This window comes from Penicillium chrysogenum (assembly GCF_028827035.1).
Source record: "Penicillium chrysogenum strain IBT 35668 chromosome Unknown utg000001l_segment0_segment0, whole genome shotgun sequence".
Taxonomy (NCBI): Eukaryota; Fungi; Ascomycota; class Eurotiomycetes; order Eurotiales; family Aspergillaceae; genus Penicillium; species Penicillium chrysogenum.
In genome coordinates this window covers 416,160-434,053 of record NW_026622749.1, presented here as the reverse complement: position 1 = coordinate 434,053, position 17,894 = coordinate 416,160, and the positions used below count along the sequence as shown (strand labels likewise).

General features: G+C 50.3%; 8 protein-coding genes across 8 annotated transcripts; 2 read left to right on the top strand and 6 right to left on the bottom strand.

Moving 5' to 3' along the window:
* Positions 1–353: 353 nt before the first annotated feature.
* Positions 354–2,035, bottom strand: N7489_000179 (uncharacterized protein; the record flags this gene model as incomplete). Its single annotated transcript, XM_056705934.1, has 5 exons — positions 354–1,205; positions 1,259–1,318; positions 1,366–1,632; positions 1,702–1,772; positions 1,825–2,035. The coding sequence occupies 5 exons, from the start codon at positions 2,033–2,035 to the stop codon at positions 354–356; spliced, it is 1,461 nt and encodes a 486-aa protein (XP_056570236.1).
* A 464-nt stretch (positions 2,036–2,499) lies between these two features.
* N7489_000178 (acyl-CoA synthetase) lies at positions 2,500–4,193 on the bottom strand (the record flags this gene model as incomplete). The annotated part of the gene is made up of 3 exons (XM_056705933.1): positions 2,500–2,664; positions 2,721–3,856; positions 3,917–4,193. 3 exons carry the CDS (start codon positions 4,191–4,193, stop codon positions 2,500–2,502), a joined length of 1,578 nt encoding a protein of 525 aa, XP_056570235.1.
* A 325-nt stretch (positions 4,194–4,518) lies between these two features.
* N7489_000177 (putative nucleoside-diphosphate-sugar epimerase) lies at positions 4,519–5,309 on the bottom strand (the record flags this gene model as incomplete). The annotated part of the gene is made up of 3 exons (XM_056705932.1): positions 4,519–4,749; positions 4,798–4,990; positions 5,047–5,309. The coding sequence occupies 3 exons, from the start codon at positions 5,307–5,309 to the stop codon at positions 4,519–4,521; spliced, it is 687 nt and encodes a 228-aa protein (XP_056570234.1).
* A 156-nt stretch (positions 5,310–5,465) lies between these two features.
* N7489_000176 (exocyst subunit EXO84) lies at positions 5,466–7,637 on the bottom strand (the record flags this gene model as incomplete). The annotated part of the gene is made up of 3 exons (XM_056705931.1): positions 5,466–5,856; positions 5,914–7,186; positions 7,250–7,637. The coding sequence occupies 3 exons, from the start codon at positions 7,635–7,637 to the stop codon at positions 5,466–5,468; spliced, it is 2,052 nt and encodes a 683-aa protein (XP_056570233.1).
* Positions 7,638–7,883: 246 nt separating this feature from the next.
* Positions 7,884–8,600, top strand: N7489_000175 (TOM complex receptor protein TOM20; the record flags this gene model as incomplete). The annotated part of the gene is made up of 4 exons (XM_056705930.1): positions 7,884–7,938; positions 7,991–8,242; positions 8,348–8,409; positions 8,478–8,600. The coding sequence occupies 4 exons, from the start codon at positions 7,884–7,886 to the stop codon at positions 8,598–8,600; spliced, it is 492 nt and encodes a 163-aa protein (XP_056570232.1).
* Positions 8,601–10,266: 1,666 nt separating this feature from the next.
* On the top strand, positions 10,267–11,838 carry gel2 (1,3-beta-glucanosyltransferase gel2; the record flags this gene model as incomplete). Its single annotated transcript, XM_056705929.1, has 4 exons — positions 10,267–10,272; positions 10,326–10,456; positions 10,510–10,609; positions 10,660–11,838. The coding sequence occupies 4 exons, from the start codon at positions 10,267–10,269 to the stop codon at positions 11,836–11,838; spliced, it is 1,416 nt and encodes a 471-aa protein (XP_056570231.1).
* A 285-nt stretch (positions 11,839–12,123) lies between these two features.
* On the bottom strand, positions 12,124–13,924 carry N7489_000173 (acyl--CoA ligase; the record flags this gene model as incomplete). Its single annotated transcript, XM_056705928.1, has 4 exons — positions 12,124–12,762; positions 12,817–13,130; positions 13,188–13,796; positions 13,843–13,924. 4 exons carry the CDS (start codon positions 13,922–13,924, stop codon positions 12,124–12,126), a joined length of 1,644 nt encoding a protein of 547 aa, XP_056570230.1.
* Positions 13,925–14,415: 491 nt separating this feature from the next.
* On the bottom strand, positions 14,416–17,841 carry N7489_000172 (F-box and WD domain protein; the record flags this gene model as incomplete). The annotated part of the gene is made up of 2 exons (XM_056705927.1): positions 14,416–17,441; positions 17,496–17,841. The coding sequence occupies 2 exons, from the start codon at positions 17,839–17,841 to the stop codon at positions 14,416–14,418; spliced, it is 3,372 nt and encodes a 1,123-aa protein (XP_056570229.1).
* Positions 17,842–17,894: the final 53 nt, after the last annotated feature.

The following is a 17,894-nucleotide window of genomic DNA, read 5'->3' as shown; positions in this document are numbered from 1 at the left end:
TTCATTTGACGGTCCCGTTTAGTGTATGTCTATATTTCTATGTGTGTATATTATATGTGTGATATACGTGTGTTATGTGTTATGTGTTATGTGTGTTATGTGTGTGTCGTGCTTTGCGTGTTTTCCGTTTTGGGTCATTTGGGGTATTTCGGGGTATGTCGGGTCATTCGGGGGGTTTCGGGTTTATTTTGGCATTTTTGGCATTTTTTCTTTTTCTTTTTCTTTTCTTTTTTTCCATCTTTGGCATCTTCTGGGGTTTGGGACTTGGGACTTCGGACTTGGCGACTGTTTGCATTTTTATATACCCACTCTGGCAATACACTTCATGAATTCATCTGAGCCTGACCTTCTTTTCAAGTCTGGAATACCCAACGAGGATCCTTATCCCCTTGGAACTCTCCCTCTGCATCACCCACATCTCCCATCAACGGGCTCAATCCCTGGGCTTCCCTAACACGCTGCTTTTCAGCATTTTCCCGTCGGAGAATCTCCCATAGGATCCCAACGACCACAATGTTGGCAACCAGGTATCCCAAAGCAAACCCATGACCCAGGAAGTATCGCGGGCTACTTTCACTACGGTATAGCTGTGTTCCAAACACCGCACCCAGATTCCCAATTGAGATCTGCATGGCATTGGCAATGCAACGTTTAGTCTGGCCAGACACATTATTAGCAGGCCAAGACAGCACAATAGCCACAGCTGGGTAAATCCCTGCGGCAGCGAAGATAGTTCCGACATAAGACACGCCCGCGCGGTGCTGTGATAGCAGGAGAATGTATCCGATGCATCCAATGGCAGACGATCCCATGATAAACGGGGCGCGGCTGCGAGTCTTCTCGGATGCAATGGCAACCCCGATAGTCAAGAAGAATGCTACTGCATACGGCGGCACGGAAAGTAGCTGGGCTTTTGCGGCTGAGTACCCGAGTTCTTTGATGATTGTCGGAAGGAAGAGTGATAAGGTATACAGTGGCAAGGACATCGTGTGGAATCCGAGTCCGTATAGCCAGACTTTGGGGTCCTTGAATGCGTCTCGTACTGCCGACCAGGTGAATTCCTCATCCCGAGTGGCATCGCTGTCATTCTTCAGACGAAATTGGATGAATTCCCTTTCTTCCTTTGATAGGAATTCCGCTGTTGAGGGGTAGTTGTATACCCAGAAATAGGCGATGATCGAAACAGCAACAGTCAACAGCCCTTCCTATTGATCGTAAGCTTGTGCATAACAGAATGACATGGTTGATCGGGACGTACTAGGATGAAGATCCATCTCCAACCATTCAAGTTTCCCACCCCTCTCATGTGAGAAATTGCCTAGGGAATCATTAGCTGTGTTTATCTGTCGGGAGAAGAGAACCAACCCAAGCCAGGACTCCACCAAAGGCACCTGCCAGTGAGGCAGCACTGAAAAACAGAGCCACGCGATAATGTTGCTCGTTCCGCTTATACCACATAGACAGGTAAAACACCACGCCGGGGAACAGTCCACTCTCTGCAACGCCCAGGAAGAATCGTGAAGACAGATATCCAGAGTAATTCTGTACTACTCCGAGGAGTGTAGCGACTATTCCCCAGACGAGCGTGAGAGTCGGAAGCCATATTCTCGGGGTTGTCTTTTTCAAGATGATCTGAATGCAGCTGTTCAGTATATGTATGATCATTTCCACGGGGTACTATTATCAATAGGCATTGCTCACATTGCAAGGAATCTCAAAAAGAACATAGCCGATAAAGTACAGAGTCAGACCTGTGAGGTACTGGTTTTCTGCTATGTATCTCCCAATTAGCCTTGGGATCGATATAAAACACTCAAAACATACACATCTTGATGTCGGTTGTCATTCCTTCTAGACGGGCATTTCCCACATTGCTGCGATCCAAAAACGAGAGTAAATAGAGTAACGTGAGTGGTGGTAAAAGACGGTAGTCCAGTTTCCGTAACAAGGCCTTCTCGTTGATGCCCTTGATACTTGAAGCACTGGCATCGCTCTCGGTGCCAATACGCACATCGTGCTTTTCTGATGTAGTCATAGTGACTTACAGGCAAATTGTCTTGAATTGAGGGTTGAATTAGAGCTATGATATATGGAGAGAGGGGGATATGAGAAATATATAACATGAAGCACATCATCCATTATCCCCGCAATAAAACATTTTCCCATGGAGACAGCGAATAAGATCATTGATATAGGGGAACTAAGAAGGGAATGAGCAATATTGGGGTTGAGATGACGAGATCGGATTCCACCTGAAGATCGGCGAGCGGCATAGATATTGCGTGTTTTCAGGTGCTGAAGTACAGAGAGTCCTTATTTTAACTAGGGATCTATAGAAATTTTAGGCTGAAATGATGATTAATGTGTCTATACTGTTAGGATCACTTTGAAGAATGATATGATCTATATTGTTTGGTATATTCACTTTCTCATGTCTATGTTCAATCTACAGTAGAGTGTATGTTCGCTAATTGACTTGAATATCTCCCCTTCACCAGCTCATGCCTTATCCGGCCAGTACTTTTGCACAATGACCTTCTTATTCACCTTGCCCATAGCATTGCGCTCGATCCCATCCACAACCTTCAGAACGGTTGGGATCTTATAAGGAGCCATCTCATTCTTGAGCTCAGCCCGTAGAGTAGGAAGTTCCATCGGTGCAGTCTGTATCAGTGTTAGCCATGCAATAGAACAGTTTCCTGGACACAACGCAAACATACCCCTTCTCGGAACTTGACAACTGCAGCGACTCGCTGTCCCCATTCTTGATCGGTCAACCCGACCACTGCAACTTCCTGAATCGCATGAATGGCCAGCATCTTGCGCTCAACTTCCAATGCCGAAATCTTATATCCACCGGATTTGATCAGGTCAACAGAAGCACGGCCTTGGATGAAGTATGCACCGCTTGAATCGCGTTTAGCCACATCACCCGTCTTGAACCATCCATCCGCCGTGAACTCCGAGGCCGTCGCTTCCGGTTTCCGCCAGTACTCGCGGAAGACATTCCCGCCCTTGATCTCGATCATGCCGTCCTCATCCACTCCGTCCACAATCCGACCGGTCTCTTTATCGGTCAGTCGTACCTCCACGCCGGGCAACGGCCACCCCACACTACCGTCGATTCGCTTTTGGACTTCCAGCCCGCAACTGAGCGCCATGCCGATCTCGGTCATTCCATACCTCTCCAATAGAACCTGGCCAGTGATTTCGGCGAATTTTTCTTTAATGGGCGTCGGGAGGGCCGCGGATCCACTGACGACAAGTCGTAGAGCACGAGCTCCGGCACGCGCTGCATCTTCTTGTTCCGTGCCGCGGATATGAGCATCGAAGTAGTCATTCAGACGGGAGTAAATGGTCGGCACGGCCATGAACAAGGTCGAGGAGCCGTGGTCCTGCCACCGGCCCCAGATCACCTTCGGATCAAACTTCGGATGCATCTCCACTGTCGCACCACTTAGGAAACTTGCAGCTAGGCCATTGATGATGCCGTGGACGTGGTGGAGTGGCAGCACGTGGATAAGATGGTCTGAGGGTTTGTACTCCCAGGCTTTAACCAGACAACTCGCTTGGAAGGTAATGTTCTCATGTGTTGTCACGCAGCCTTTGGGGTTTGATGTGGTTCCGGAGGTATAGATCATCAGGGCGCGGCGCGTGAGCGCAAACGGCGGGGAGAAAGAAGGTAAAGTCGGGGTCTCATTTCGAGAGAATGGCTCCAGCCCTATGAATGGTATATCGGTGGTGCAGCCTTCGCGCAGCGAGGGTGCGATCTTCTCGAACTCCGGATGCACGATAATCAATGAGGGGTCCGAATCTCCGATGGTGTATAGCAGTTCTTTCACTGGGTGGCTGATGCCTAGCAGATGTCAGTATTGAATACAAGTGTTTCGCATTGCGCTTCATGGTTTCAACCTACAAAGTGGAACGCAGACACCTCCTGCCGCCCACACGGCCCATTGCGTAGCGACGTAGTCATATCCATTCGGGACTAAGAACGCAATGCGTCGCTCTTCCAAGTCGTCCGTTGATCCCAATTGCTCAATTATGAGCTTCCTTAACGCTGCTGCGTCGGCCAGCAATTGAACGAATGTGAAAGATTGTTGTTTCGTGGTGTCAATGACCGCGATCTTCTCGGGATTCTGGCGCGCATGCTGCTCCGCTGCGGCGAAGAGGGGTAGGGTAGGGATTGGCATATTTGATTTGACTTCTTGACTTCTTGACTCCTTGGCACTTGAATACTGCGACTCTTAACATAAATCAAATAGGCAAGGTAGGCATAAGAAACTGGAGGGGTAAAAAGAAATTGAGGAACATCATACGTGATTCCCCCCAGGGCTGAATTTAGCCGATTGCGGAGAAAACGCCCCTGTGGAGTATTTGAGCGAGAAATACAGTGTTGTAGAACAATATGAATAGTTCAATTGTTTAGAACAGTTAATATATTCAATAGTAGAATAGTAATGAAAATCAATTACTCAATCCAACTACAGTCATAATGTTGTACTAGACTCTTAGATCTCACCTAACACGGTTGAGATCAGCATTCTCCCATATACTCTTCTTCCCACCCTTCAAAGCCAGCTCAAGCGTGACTCCAGCTAAATTATCCAGCTTCACCGATGGCCCAAGTCCAAACACAAGACCGTGTAGACTCATACCCGGGGCCAACACCATAGCCGGGCGCATGATATGAGCCTCGAAACCAGGGTGATCACCAGCAAATCCCAAAAGCTCATTCTCGACTTGGCCCTACAACTGGTCAGTGAAATTCCCATACTTCCATCGAGGTCCTCGTACCCGAATGCGCCGGTACTCCTGCATAAACCAGAGCGGCTTAGTCTGATCCCTCTCAGCGGCAGCACCGCTGCAGTATACGAACCGGAACGGTTTCTGGCACGTCTCTTGGAAGACTTGCGCTGCTGCAAGAGTATAGTCCAGACTCACTTGTCGAGCGATATCATTATTAGGCATGTGAGCTTTGCCCAGTGTCCTACATGGAAGAGAAGTCAATATCGCCCTGATCCTGACTCTTGGCAGGGATCGTACCAGATACATGCCTCGGCATCTCGAATCTCATCCCGGATCGAGTCAGGGTAGGTCATGAAATCCTCAATTAATGTGACTTTGAGCTTTTCATGTGCTGGTAGCTCTCGTCGAGTGAGCGCTACGATTGAGGTGATCGCAGGATGTGCAAGACATTGTGATAAGACTTCGCGGCCGATGAACCCCGTTGAACCTGTGAGGATGACCTTCATCATTCGTATGGTTGTTGGGAGTTGACGGTGAGTGATGCGCGAAACAAAGGTCATGGGAGCAAGTCGGGGATAGCATGTTATCTCCGTCTGCCTCGGGTTTAGGGTGAGATCATAGGACGCTAAGTATTTGTTCTGCCTAAACGTAATCATAGAGTAAATTCCAAATCAAGATCGCTAATTCGGCATCGGCATTCAATATTTCACAATCGACTACAGCATGGATCCCGGAGTCGGTGCTTGTGCCAGCTCGCCCGGTTGGACGGTGCGTGGCCCATCCAGCGATCCTTCGCCATTCTCTTCCAGTCCACGAGCTACCAAATCTGTGAAATCGACACCCACTTCAACCAAGAGAGCGACATGATCGTGTACAATATCGAGGCATTTCTGCCAAACAGATGTGCCACGCTGCACGCTGCTGAGCTGTCGGCTGAGCAGAGCATTGAACCCGTCGAGGTGATGCTTCGCCCAGCGAATGCAGGAGCTGCTCATTACGCTAGGGAAACATTGTTGATAGATACCGATGGTGTTCTTGATCAGGGTAAAGTAGACGTAGGAGATCTGGAAGATGTAAAGAGGTAGATCACCCTCGAAGATACAAGCCCTAGGAAAATAAAGTCAGCATGTGAACATAAGCTTGTGTGATAGAATATGAACATACCGGATGCGTTGGCCGATCACGTCCGAACGTGCCTTAAGGTAAGTCTCACGTGCCTGATCCTCAAACCCTAACCGAGTCAACCAGGTAACGTGAGTCTTGGTAGCGACCGGGAATGAGTGATTATCAACCAATGCCCGGGAGAGGATGCCAGCAAGCCGAGTCGCTCGTCCGTCGACCTTGAAACTAATAACGTCCTGTGCAATGGTGTTGCCTTTGAGACCCTTGGCCAATTTCCGTAGTCGCTCGATGCTGAGCACAGAAGCCTCGAATCGTTGAAGCGCAATATCGATATCAAGCTCGTCAACCTGCCCTTCAACCCAGCGAAGGTTCTGCTGTTTCCCGTCCACATCAATGCGCAGATCAGATTTGTCTCTCGGGGTATCAGAGAGGTCGAAAGACTCTGGCTTTTTCGAAAGGGAAAGGTGCCGACCAGCCATATATCCATATGCTTCTAAGGGCTTGCTGGCCGCTTCAGTCTCCGAGCGCATGGTTCGACGCAGGTCCTCGACTGCCTTGCGGAAAGTTGCCAAAAGTTCTTGTTTCGCTGAAGCGTCGTCATGGCGATATGTAAAGGGCTTGGATCCCACGCGGATGCTGATCGACCTCCCAATGCCCCGATCCAAAGCCTCTTCGCGCGCTTGCCCCGTTCCCAAATTGGCCCCGAGATCAATCATGTCAATATCGTTAAGAAGCCAGCAATCTTCTGCCACTAGCCTCGTTGGAACAGGTCCTCGATGGTTGGGGTGACTTTGATCGACCCGCTTACGTTTCTTCGCAGCCACGAGTAGGTAATCGTTCAACAACACAATGTGAACAGGGCGTCTTGGTTTCCAGGTGGCTGAGTCCAGCTCAACCCAATTACCAGTTTCTAGGACAATGTGCCGTCCCGGTGCAGCTGGAAGCCACTTTTGCGACCCTTCCACTGTTTTCCACAACGTTTGTAGCTGTACGCTCCACATGCTCTCAAGGTTGGCGACCGAGCTGCGATTCGCATTGCGTTTGGGAAAAGAGTCCTCCATCGGTGACATGGGGTTAGGTGAATTTCCTACGCTTGTTTGTCCAAGTGCCGTTGTGAGTTCCGCCATGAGGGTACGGAGGGTTCGCATTTCATCCTTGAGCTTCTCTGCCTCTTTACTGATCTTGATGAATTGGGTGCGATTCTGGTAGACATTTTGCTGTAGATCGGTGGATGTTCGATTCTTGACTTTGCGTAGGCTTTCTTGGTACTTTCGGATATCTTCCTCGGACGCATTGGCAAGCAGACCGGCCACATCTAGCATCGGAAACTCCTGGTTAGCTTTGACAAACGCAAATCGGCAGCCCAGGGAGCACTAACATCGATCAACTGGAAGACTGGGATCTCGGAGAGCATTAAGGTCGACTTTCGGTGCTGGTGAGTTCGGGTCCGCTGGTGATGGTATTCTCGGAATAGCTCCCGGTGCCAATCCGCCGCGCCCCCCGGGCGTCTGAGTTGGAAGTGCCGGAACAGGAGGAGCCTTGTTATCAAATTCCGGTGCGCTATTGAACCGGGTCGAGTATCGCCGTTTTACCAAATCTGATGTCGCATCGTTCTGGGGTGCCCGCTCACGTGTGGGGATTGCGGATGGGCCTGACTCGGGAGACCTGGTATTGGGAGGTAGAGGACCGGAGATGGGTTTGGGAGCACTAATCTGAGGGCGCTGTCGACGAGACTTGCTCCTCAGAGTCAATCCTCTGCCTTCCATGGTGATTTCACTTGGCAATGTAGCAATAATCAAGGAATGGAAACGTCGCGGGAGGTCAAGGGGATGACGCTCGGGCTGCGGACATGATTATATAATACATAATACGCTCCGGGCATCTCGACATCCTTTGAAACATTTTTATCACCCAACCATCACTCTACCACTATCGCCTCTCCAAGTCCCCATAAGCTGCTAGGCCGGGACAAATCCTACACCTTTAATTTGATCTCATCACACATCTTCACTATGGCTTTCCGAAACACTGCCATCGTGGCCGGCACGATTCTGACGGGAGTTCTCGGTATGTAGCATTCGTCTCGCCGCGTTCTTCAATTGTTAACCCTTTGTACTAGCCTACGCCGTTTATTTCGATCACAAGCGCCAAAGCGACCCTAGCTTCCGCAAGTCTCTGAAGAAGAACAACAAGAAGGTTGAACAAAGCGTGAAACAGGAGGCAGAGGCCGGCGCCGCAGCCAGACTTGCAGAGCTCAAGAATGCGCTCGAACAAGTGAAGAAGAACGGTGAACTCCCAACAAATCTCGAAGAGAAGGAAAGCTTCTTTATGAACCAAGTCGCACTGGGCGAATCTCTTTGTGCCTCGGAAGGTAAGTTGCATCCATTGTTATCCTATCTGGATTCCGAAAGACGGGATCGAGATATCGGTTACACCTCGGGAACTGGAATAAACAGATCGCTAATTGAATCTCCAGGCTCCCAAGTCGAAGCAGCAATCGCCTTCTGGAAAGCATTGAAGGTTTACCCTCAGCCTCAGGTAAGTACAAGCCATATCGACGTAACTTATTCATCGTCTTTATGATTCTAACTGCTATGATTACGCAGGATTTGATCGGAATTTACGACAAGACCGTCCCCAAGGAAACCCTCGAGATCCTCGCCGAGCTTATCGCACTTGATGGTCAATCCACCGGCGCCAAGGCTGGCCCTGACGATAACATCGAATAGAAAACTGAACCCGACCACTCAACAACTTGTATTTTAGATGGACTTCTCAAATTTGTATCACATAATTTATATCGCGGAGAACTGTTATGTTCGTTGGCCACGCCCCGTGGGGGAGGCGGAAAACAAAAGGGATGTGGATGAAGGCTACTATCCAAGTTGGACGGATTGATGGCGGTTCATTGCCAAATATCCCAATCAGATGGAGCAGATGAGATACCACCAATCTAAAGCTACCTCTCCTCTTTTGGTTTGTTCCGTATGAGGTATATAAGCCTTTCCATCTTGTACCCAAGAAGACAATCTATAGACTGGCGCATTCTTAGAAGGAACTTCTTTCATTCGGATCCTAGCAACCAAACCTTCGAACATGGATCATAGGAAGATGATTTGGTAGTGATATGAAGGATCTTCCGTGACTTTTCTGTTTAGTGCACACTAGAGCGGTCATCCGAGACAAGGCATATCCACGCCTATTAGCATCGAATGCATTTTCTCTCCTGTTGGCATCGCATGCGGGTTGCGAAGATGGGATGAGAAAGAAGAAGAGACCAAGTATATCGAATGCCAGTGGAACAGACAAGAGAGGCAGTGTCAGTTATCCTCAATGTGGATTGGTCCGGCACACCGTAGAGCGACATACCGAGCTATCTTCCGAGGTCCGCCGTGCTAGAACCCAGTGCCAAGACATGCCTTGATTCAGGACTGATTCAGTTCTACAGGTCAGATTTATTCCAGACGATTGGAAATGCTATGGTTGGAGAGAGATATATATGTATATATATAGAACGAGAGTAGGATAAAAGAAGTATGAGAGAAGTTAGGAAGTTCCGAGTTAGGCAAGCTGTTTGACGCCTGAAAAACAAGACCACAACGTACAAGCCCTAACTCCACTATAAAAATTACTCCATAGTTTGCATAGCTCAGGATGGAGCTCAGGATGGAGTACTAACTTTTTATAACAGAAAAGAGGGACTTGGATATTTCTGTCTGTAGGGAGTACCCCCTGAATGTAACGCATTTCAACACAGCCCAGGTAGCCCAGTTTGCCCAGACGTGGCGTCCAAGCAGTCATTATTGAAGGCATCTTGGCCCTGAGCGGGATTCTTGGCCGGACTTGGCCCACAAGTTTGTTTTGGGGAAAGGAATGACAGTGGGAAAGAGACGAGAAATGGACCTTCCATCTTTTATTTTTTGATTTTATCATGGCAATTACATACATAGTAGGATACTCCGTATAATTTAGTTGTATAATTGCTCTTCAGTACTAAGTAGTGAAACGACATGAAACCTCCAAGAACCCCCTAAGAACCGCCCAAGACCCCCCAAGACCCTCCAAGACCCCTATTATTTGTGTTATTTGTCCACAGACTGCCGGTCCCCACAAAATTGAGACCGCTGATCAATTGACTTTCTCTATGAAATTACTGCAGTGAACTAATTTAACCCATTTAGTTAACTAACCCATTTAATCCCCATTTAAGGCCTTAAAAGTCCTTAGGAGTCCGTCTTTTTCTTCTTCTCCGTTCTTCCGTTCCAGTCGTTCCTTCCCAAATCCGCGCCGTTGCGCTGTCTCTCGTTATTATATCGACTTATCCCATTCTAAGGTTCCCTTTTATATCGTCTTTCTACATATTTTGATTGATCTTCTATACCCACTTGGTTTACAATGATTGTATGTGCTGCCATATCCCCTACTATGACCCAAAAGCTGACCTTCTATTCTAGTCTTACACTCAACTCTTCGCATCCGTGTGTGCGCTCGCCAGCACCGCGGCCGCCTTGACCCCGCTCGAAGTCAGCGGCAAGGACTTTGTTGACTCCAAGACCCAGGATCGTTTCCAGATTATCGGTGTTGAGTAAGGCTTGCCTCTGTCTTGCCCACATTGTACAGTGACTGACCTCTCAATAGCTACCAGCCCGGTGGTGCAGCCGGCTTCACCAAGAAGCTAGACCCCCTGAGCGATGCAGATGTTTGCTTGCGTGATGCTGCCCTCATGCAGCGCCTGGGTGTATGTCCAGATCCTATCTCCCTTAACCGTACAGCAACTTATTTCCATAGATTAACACCATCCGTGTGTACAACCTGGAGCCCTCTCTCAACCACGACGAGTGCGCATCAATCTTCAACGCCGCCGGTATCTACATGATCCTTGATGTCAGCAACCCGCTGGCGGGTGGCTACCTGGACCGCAGCGCCCCCTGGACCACCTACAGCGCCATCTACTACAAGCAGGTCTTCGGTGTTATCGAGGGCTTCAAGAACTACGACAACGTCCTGGGCTTCTTCGCTGGAAACGAGGTCATCAACGAGGATGCTCACTACTTGGTTCCCAAGTACGTCCGTGCCATCGTTCGTGATATGAAGGATTACATCGCCAAGAACTCTAAGCGCGCCATTCCCGTTGGATACTCTGCTGCCGATATCCGTGAAATCTTGATGGATACTGCTCACTACTTCGAGTGTGACCTTAAGAACTCGACTTCTTCCCGCTCTGACTTCTTCGGCCTCAACTCCTACTCTTGGTGCGGTGAATCCTCCTACAAGAAGAGCGGCTTCGATGTCCTGACCGAGGACTTCACCAACGCCACTGTTCCCGTTTTCTTCTCCGAGTACGGCTGCAACGAGGTCCAGCCCCGTGTCTTCACCGAAGTGCAGGCCCTCTACGGCGAGGAGATGACCCAGGCTTTCTCCGGTGGTCTCGTTTACGAATGGACCCAGGAGGACAATGACTACGGCCTGGTCAAGGTCAACAACTCCAACACCGTGACCACTCTTGTCGACTATGATAACTTCGAGAAGCAGGTCAACAAGCTGGACATGGAACGCATCACCTCAAGCAACGCCACACAGACCAGTGTCAAGCCCGAGGCGTGCAGTGCCTCTCTCATCAAGGACAAGTCCTTCTACAACGCCTGGGATCTGCCCGAGGTTCCTTCCAAGGTCGCCGACTACATTAAGAACGGTCTCCCCGATGCCCCCTCCGGCAAGTTCGTCTCTGTCTCTTCCACCACCATCCCCCAGAAGGTGTATGACCACACCGGCAAGGAAATTACCGATGTCAAGTTTGAGGTGAAGAGTGGTGTCAACACCCCGTCTTCTTCCGGTTCGGGTTCCTCGGGTACCTCCGATTCTTCATCCAGCGAGACCTCCACCAATGCCGGATCTCCTAACGGCGCTCCCTCTCTTGCCCTTGGTGGTGCCGGAGGTCTCTTCATGCTGCTTGCGTCCCTTCTGTAATTGGCCTTGATGATTTGTGATTATTTTGTTCTTGGGTTTCACTGTTCGGACTGAAATGACCAAGAGGCCAATACCGGGTCTCGAGGATCTATTTTCTGTATGGGATACTCGTATCTTCTTTGCCCGGCTTTCTTGTGATTAGTTGTTAATTTGCGCTTGAAACAATTCACGTCCTTGCGTCCTTTTCGTATTTTCCAGCTTCCGTCATCAAAGCATGGCGTGTACATTTGTAAGAGTTTGTAGCCATAAATAATGCAGACATTCTTATTTCTGCTCTTGTAAATATCACAGCTTGGAAGACCGATCGTCATAGATTGAAGCACCAATAGCCTTCCCTTGATCGACACCTTCTGCCCTAGTCTTCAACACCCGCTTCAGAATCTTCCCAGCGGGACCCTTGGGAATCTCATCGATCAGGACAATCCCACCACGAAGCCTCTTATGAGGAGCCAATTTCCCACTAACATAGGCCACCAATTCCTCTGCAACCTGCTCAGCCGGTTTATCCGTCTTCTCAAGAACCACATAAGCAACCGGTACCTCGGTCGCAATCTTCTCAACAGCAAGTCCAATCACAGCGGCGTCATGCACAAGCGGATGTTCATGCAGGGCACTTTCTATCTCCGCCGGGGGAATTTGGAAACCCTTGAATTTAATAAGGTCCTTTAATCGATCTGTGATAAATAGATTTCCCTCCTCGTCTTGGAATCCAATATCACCGGTTTTGAACCATCCATCGCTCGTGATAGACCGTGCCGTGGCTTCAGCGTTGTTATGGTAGCCTGGGAAGAGGGTCGGTCCTCGGAGACATAGTTCGCCGTCGCCTTTTGTTACGGGGTTTCCTTGGTCGTCGATGAACTTCGTTTCGACTGCGGGATATGGAGGGCCGCTTGATCCCATTGCTTTATCCCATTCGTCCCATCTCTGTTGAATAAGTTAGTCGAGCTGGCAACTATTGGATACTTCGGATAGAGGTACCTGGAGATGCGTGACAGCCGTCGACTCGGTCAGTCCGTACGCCTGGCGGACTGGGACCTTCAGACGATCGTACACAGCGTGGATCAGATCTGGTGCTAGTGGTGCAGCAGCTGAGGTTACCATTCTCAGTGATGATAGTTGTTCGCGCGTCATTGCGGGATCTTTGGCGAGGTACAGGACAACAGGTGGGACGGCGTAGATGTGGGTGATCGATTCGGCTTTCACATTGTGTAAGAAACCTTTGACGGAGAACTTCTCCATCACTATTGTCTTTATTCCAAGGAAAAGAGGGAAATGTACTAGACATGTAAGTCCTTTGAAGTAGACTGGTTAGCCTGCAAATGAGGATTCTCCGTCAAATATTGACATACCATATATGTGGTATGTTGGTAAGAATGACAGGAACCGATCCTGTCTCCAGTTCATGTGCGGACCTTCAACTCGTCCCTGCAAGACGAGGTTCGTCACAAGATTGGTATGAGTTATTCTTGTCCCCTTGGGCCGTCCGGTAGTCCCGGACGAGTATACCAGGAAGGCTGTATCGACGACTGGGTCTATCCTCGGACGTCTTGCTCCAGGAGCTCCACCTCCCAACATGGACTCGACATGCTGCAGCTCTGCTTCTGAGGAGGGAGGGCCAAAAACCAACATGTGCGCAATAGGAAAGTCAATGCGCTTCGCAGCGGTGAGTGCAGTGTCTAAGAGCGAGGTGTGGACAACCATTGCCTTTGCCCCTGTGTCACTCAATTGGTATTTCAACTCATCAGCAGTGAATGCCGGGTTGGCTGGTGAGACTACTCCCCCAGCCCAATGGCATCCCCAAAACAACGTGGGGACATCGATGTCATTCGGCGCAAAGAGTAAGAGGATATCGCCTTTTTGCCATTCCCATTGGACTTGGAGATTGGCGCCGAAGCTTAGGGCTTGGGACCGGATGTCGTTGAAGGTTCGGACTTCGCCCGGCGGCGATTTGAAGATGACTATGGTTGTTAGTATCCGGCTTTGATGTTGAAGGAATGTACGTACTGTGGTCATCTGGGAAGGGTCTGTCTTCTCTTTCGAAGAGACAATCCCAAGTATCAATTGGAGGGATATCTATGTGGTTCATGGCTGTGATGAGTACGGGGAGTTCAAGTAGCTACCTACCTAGGTATGTATATGTAAGTAGGTAATCCCAAGCCATGACGCAAGGTCTTCCTCATATCCGACCTGGAGGCGAAACCACATTTCACACGTTTTTCAGTATATTCTAGTATTTGGGCTAACATGAATTGCTGTTTCGGTCTCATTGACGTTGCTGCTGATCACAGACGTTCCACCCCAACCCGTCCCAAGGAGGGAAGATATATCCATGAAGAACACTTCTGGAAGATCACCCGAAAGGAGATCCACAGGACCTCGAAAGACTACCAAAAAGTCCTTAAGCCAAGCGACAGTGTCGTCTCACGAAGATGGGAACTCGGCTTGCAAGGTTGGTCAATAGCATAACATCAGGAATGTTTCAATTGATACAAATGCAAACACTTGAAAACATTAAGCAGTAGTACATCACAAAATGAAAACGCAAAACGCAAAATGCAAAACAACTCAAAATCCACTCTACACAGCCCTGGCTTTCCCCTTGCCCTTGCCTGACGGTGAAGCAGGTACTGGCCCCGGGGCAAGGGATGGGAATTCCTCCCACACCTCCTCACCGTCCTCACGACTTTTGCCCTCGGCTAAGCTGAGTTGAATCGCAAATTCCAGATCATCCATCTCTTGCTGTCGACTGCTCTCAGCCTCAGCTCCGGGCGATGGCTGTCGAGGCGGCTGTACTCCCTTGGCATACTTGATAGGAATAGACGACGTCTGGTCAAATGGCGAAGCAGCACATTGCTCGTCAAGCAGGCTCAGACGAATTGCCTCGGCAAGTTCGTCATCAACATTATCATCCGCGGGATCCTGATAAGGAGACGAAGAGGATGAGATCTCGCCATAGCCGACCGAACTAGGAGCAACAGTACTGAATGAAGTGCTTGTGGCCGAGCTGGAGACTGCGGCACTGTCCGTGGGTTTAGGCACACTGGCGGAGCAGGCCTCCTCGCTCAGGAGTTGGGCATACGCCAAAAGCTGGTCCTCGTCGATATCTGGACCGAGAAGATCGATTCCGAAACGCGCGCTCAAATGGGCTCGCTCTTTCTCATCGGCAATCCTTTGACGCTCCATATCTATGCGTTCGTCTTCAATAAAGTCCTCGATTGCACCCCGACCACTATTGTTGAAGCGTTGGCCTTCCCCAGCCCCGTTGCTGCCACGCATTAAGTGGCGAAGGCGGCGTTTGTTGCTCTTGTACTGATCAGCCTCGGAAGAACTGTAAGACCAGTATCGTAAGTGGCTGCCAAGCGAGACCATTCCACGCAGAACGGTCGGGTCTGTATCAAGGCAGATAGCGCCTGTGGCATAGTAATTGTTTCCAACACCTAGGATAGATGCCTCAGCTTGCACAAGCCGACGGCGGGCCCGGGTCGAAAACCGGGAGTTGATCGTCCGGATTGGCTTGGTAGATGACGCTAGCGGATCCCACGCTTGCACGAGGCCATCATTACCGCCATGAACAAGGTACAACGACGTAATGGCCACGGAAGACACCTGGGGTGAGTCTGTTTGGATGGTGCGCAATGAGGAGATGGAATTGATGATCTCCGCAGATTTCGCCGCTGGAGCTCGGATATCCCAGACAAACACCATCCCAGTACGGGTTCCAACAGCTAGGTATCGAGCGCGTTGCCCAGGGACTTCTAGGCCGGACCGTGGCCGATCCATATGTGGCAACATTGGGGATGATGTTACAGACGAAGTAGAGCTCCCAGACATAGCCAAAAGAGGATCCTCTTCGGCCGTGAGTGTAGCGAAAGTGGATGTATCCAACGCGCTAGTGCTCACTTCCGTAGATTTGCGATCACCAAAATCAAAATCTGACAGACGCCATCTGAAGTTGGTTGAAGGTGGGCCCATCCGCCCGGAGGACCGAGAAGGGGGAAGACTGCTGGTGAGGGTCGGACTTGATATGTTCATTGGGCCGCCGAATAGTGATGGCGGAGCTTCCGGTATACCCGACAAGGGCTCTGGCGTGTTCGAAGAGCTAGAATCAGACTTAGAAGCAGTGCGCATAAACCGCCGGATCGATGCCTTTGCATCTTCGCCCGAGCCGCGAGCGATGATAATGACCGACTCGCCTGCCCCGCACCCGTCATCGCCAGCAAAGTCCACCTTAAGATCGCGCTGCATGTCCCAGCTTTCACAGACCTTGCGGAAGTGCTTGGGCTTGAAAGACATAAATTTTTCAATCTCCTTTGTTTCAGCGGCAATCTGGTGCTCACTGAGCCCCATGGAATCCGACGACGATTGCGGACTGTAGCTGCCGTCGACCAATTCACGATTAAAGGGGTCTGGGCGTGCCACACGTCTGCTCGCTTCGACCATATCCCAATGCACACTTCTACCCGTCTTCCAAGCCACCTCGTCAAGTTGCTCGGTGTTGAGTTTGGCTGTTAGTGGGATCTCAGGTGCCCGAGGAAGTTCGGTCAGGTAGAAGATTTCTCCCAGGGCATTGAGAGCAACAGCCCAGATTCGCTTTCCTGAATGGCGCCTGATCGAGTACTGGTCGTCCACAGCAATGCCAATAATCGGAACACCGGGGCACAGTACCCATCTAGCAGTCACTTGACCTGGCTCGTATCGTCTTTCGTAAGCCGGGTGAGGGCCTAGAGAGTACGCGGTCAACACGCCCGAAGATGATCCAGAGAGCATCCCTACCAGCCCCTGGGTCATCTTGAGGATGTCAGGGGACTTCGCAATCCACACCGAACAGACAGCATGTGTGATCATGTTGACTGCGGGTATTCCGAGCGGTGGGTGGGAACCCAAATCCGAAGCTCCCAAGAAACGACCACGCTGCTCCGTCGATGAGATGAAGTAGCTACGGCCCTGGGGACAGCCTTCGCCGTAGACCATGCCATATGGTTGACTGACGTCCATCACGTTGGGCACACCGACTATATCACCCGACCCAAGGCCGTATTGCGCCTCGCCAGGGAACATATCTGCAAAATGGCGGAACATTTGGTGGTCGGAGACACCCCAGGTGCCAACTTTTACGGTCGACGGGTCACTGGCAGACGCAATCCCTTGCTCTGCCGCGCCATGGATGAAGAGTGGGTTCTTGTCAGGCCTGAAAGAGGCGTGTATGTGACTGACTGGAAAGAGGAGCTGTGATGTATATGTCGCTATGGCACTGCCATGGCGAGTACTTGCCGCACGTACAGTTCCATGCTTCTTAGACGGGTTGAACTGCGCCGGCTTGCCCCGAGATAACGATTGAATCAAGCGAGTGCGCAAGATGTATTCGCTGCGCCAGGAGGCTAGGGCGGTCAGCCTCGTGAAGAAACGCCTGTCCGACTGTAGGTCTGCCGCATCGGTATCGCGACGCCGACCATCCTCAACGGCATGGGGTCCTGGGAAGAAACGCGAGAAGGCGATTCTCCAAGCATGAGGGGTAGTCACTAGTGCATGAAATCGACGAGACACTAAGGTAATCGCGGACAAGGATTGAGGTGATAGATGCGATAGGATATGTGTGAGAACCTCTGGAAATTATGGTAGTCAGTAATGATTGCGCCGCGGGGTTGCAGGATACCTACCATTTGGAAATGCCTCAAGAGTTGTTTGTGACTGTCCAATAGAAGCCACTATGCAAGATCCAGAATTTGGTGCCTTTCTGGGGCTAGTCCAAGCATTCTCATGCTGGCTCACTCGATCGACCGAGAGCGGGGCATCGCGACCGTCAACCTCGTTCAAGGACGCGTCAGGTTCGTCTTGTGTCGACATGCTCGGGACGTCTGCAGAGTCTCCGATCTCCCCACGGTCGAGGAGATCAGAGACTTGAGCGTCGTCGAGGTCATGTCCATGCTGGGTGGGACTAATAATGACTGGGTGTGAGTCAACGGGAGGTGTATGTTGAGATACGGCAGTAGGCTCTGGTTGCATATAAAGGTCTTAACGGGAAGATAAGGTGGTAGCGACTGAGCCAGCGAGAAAGC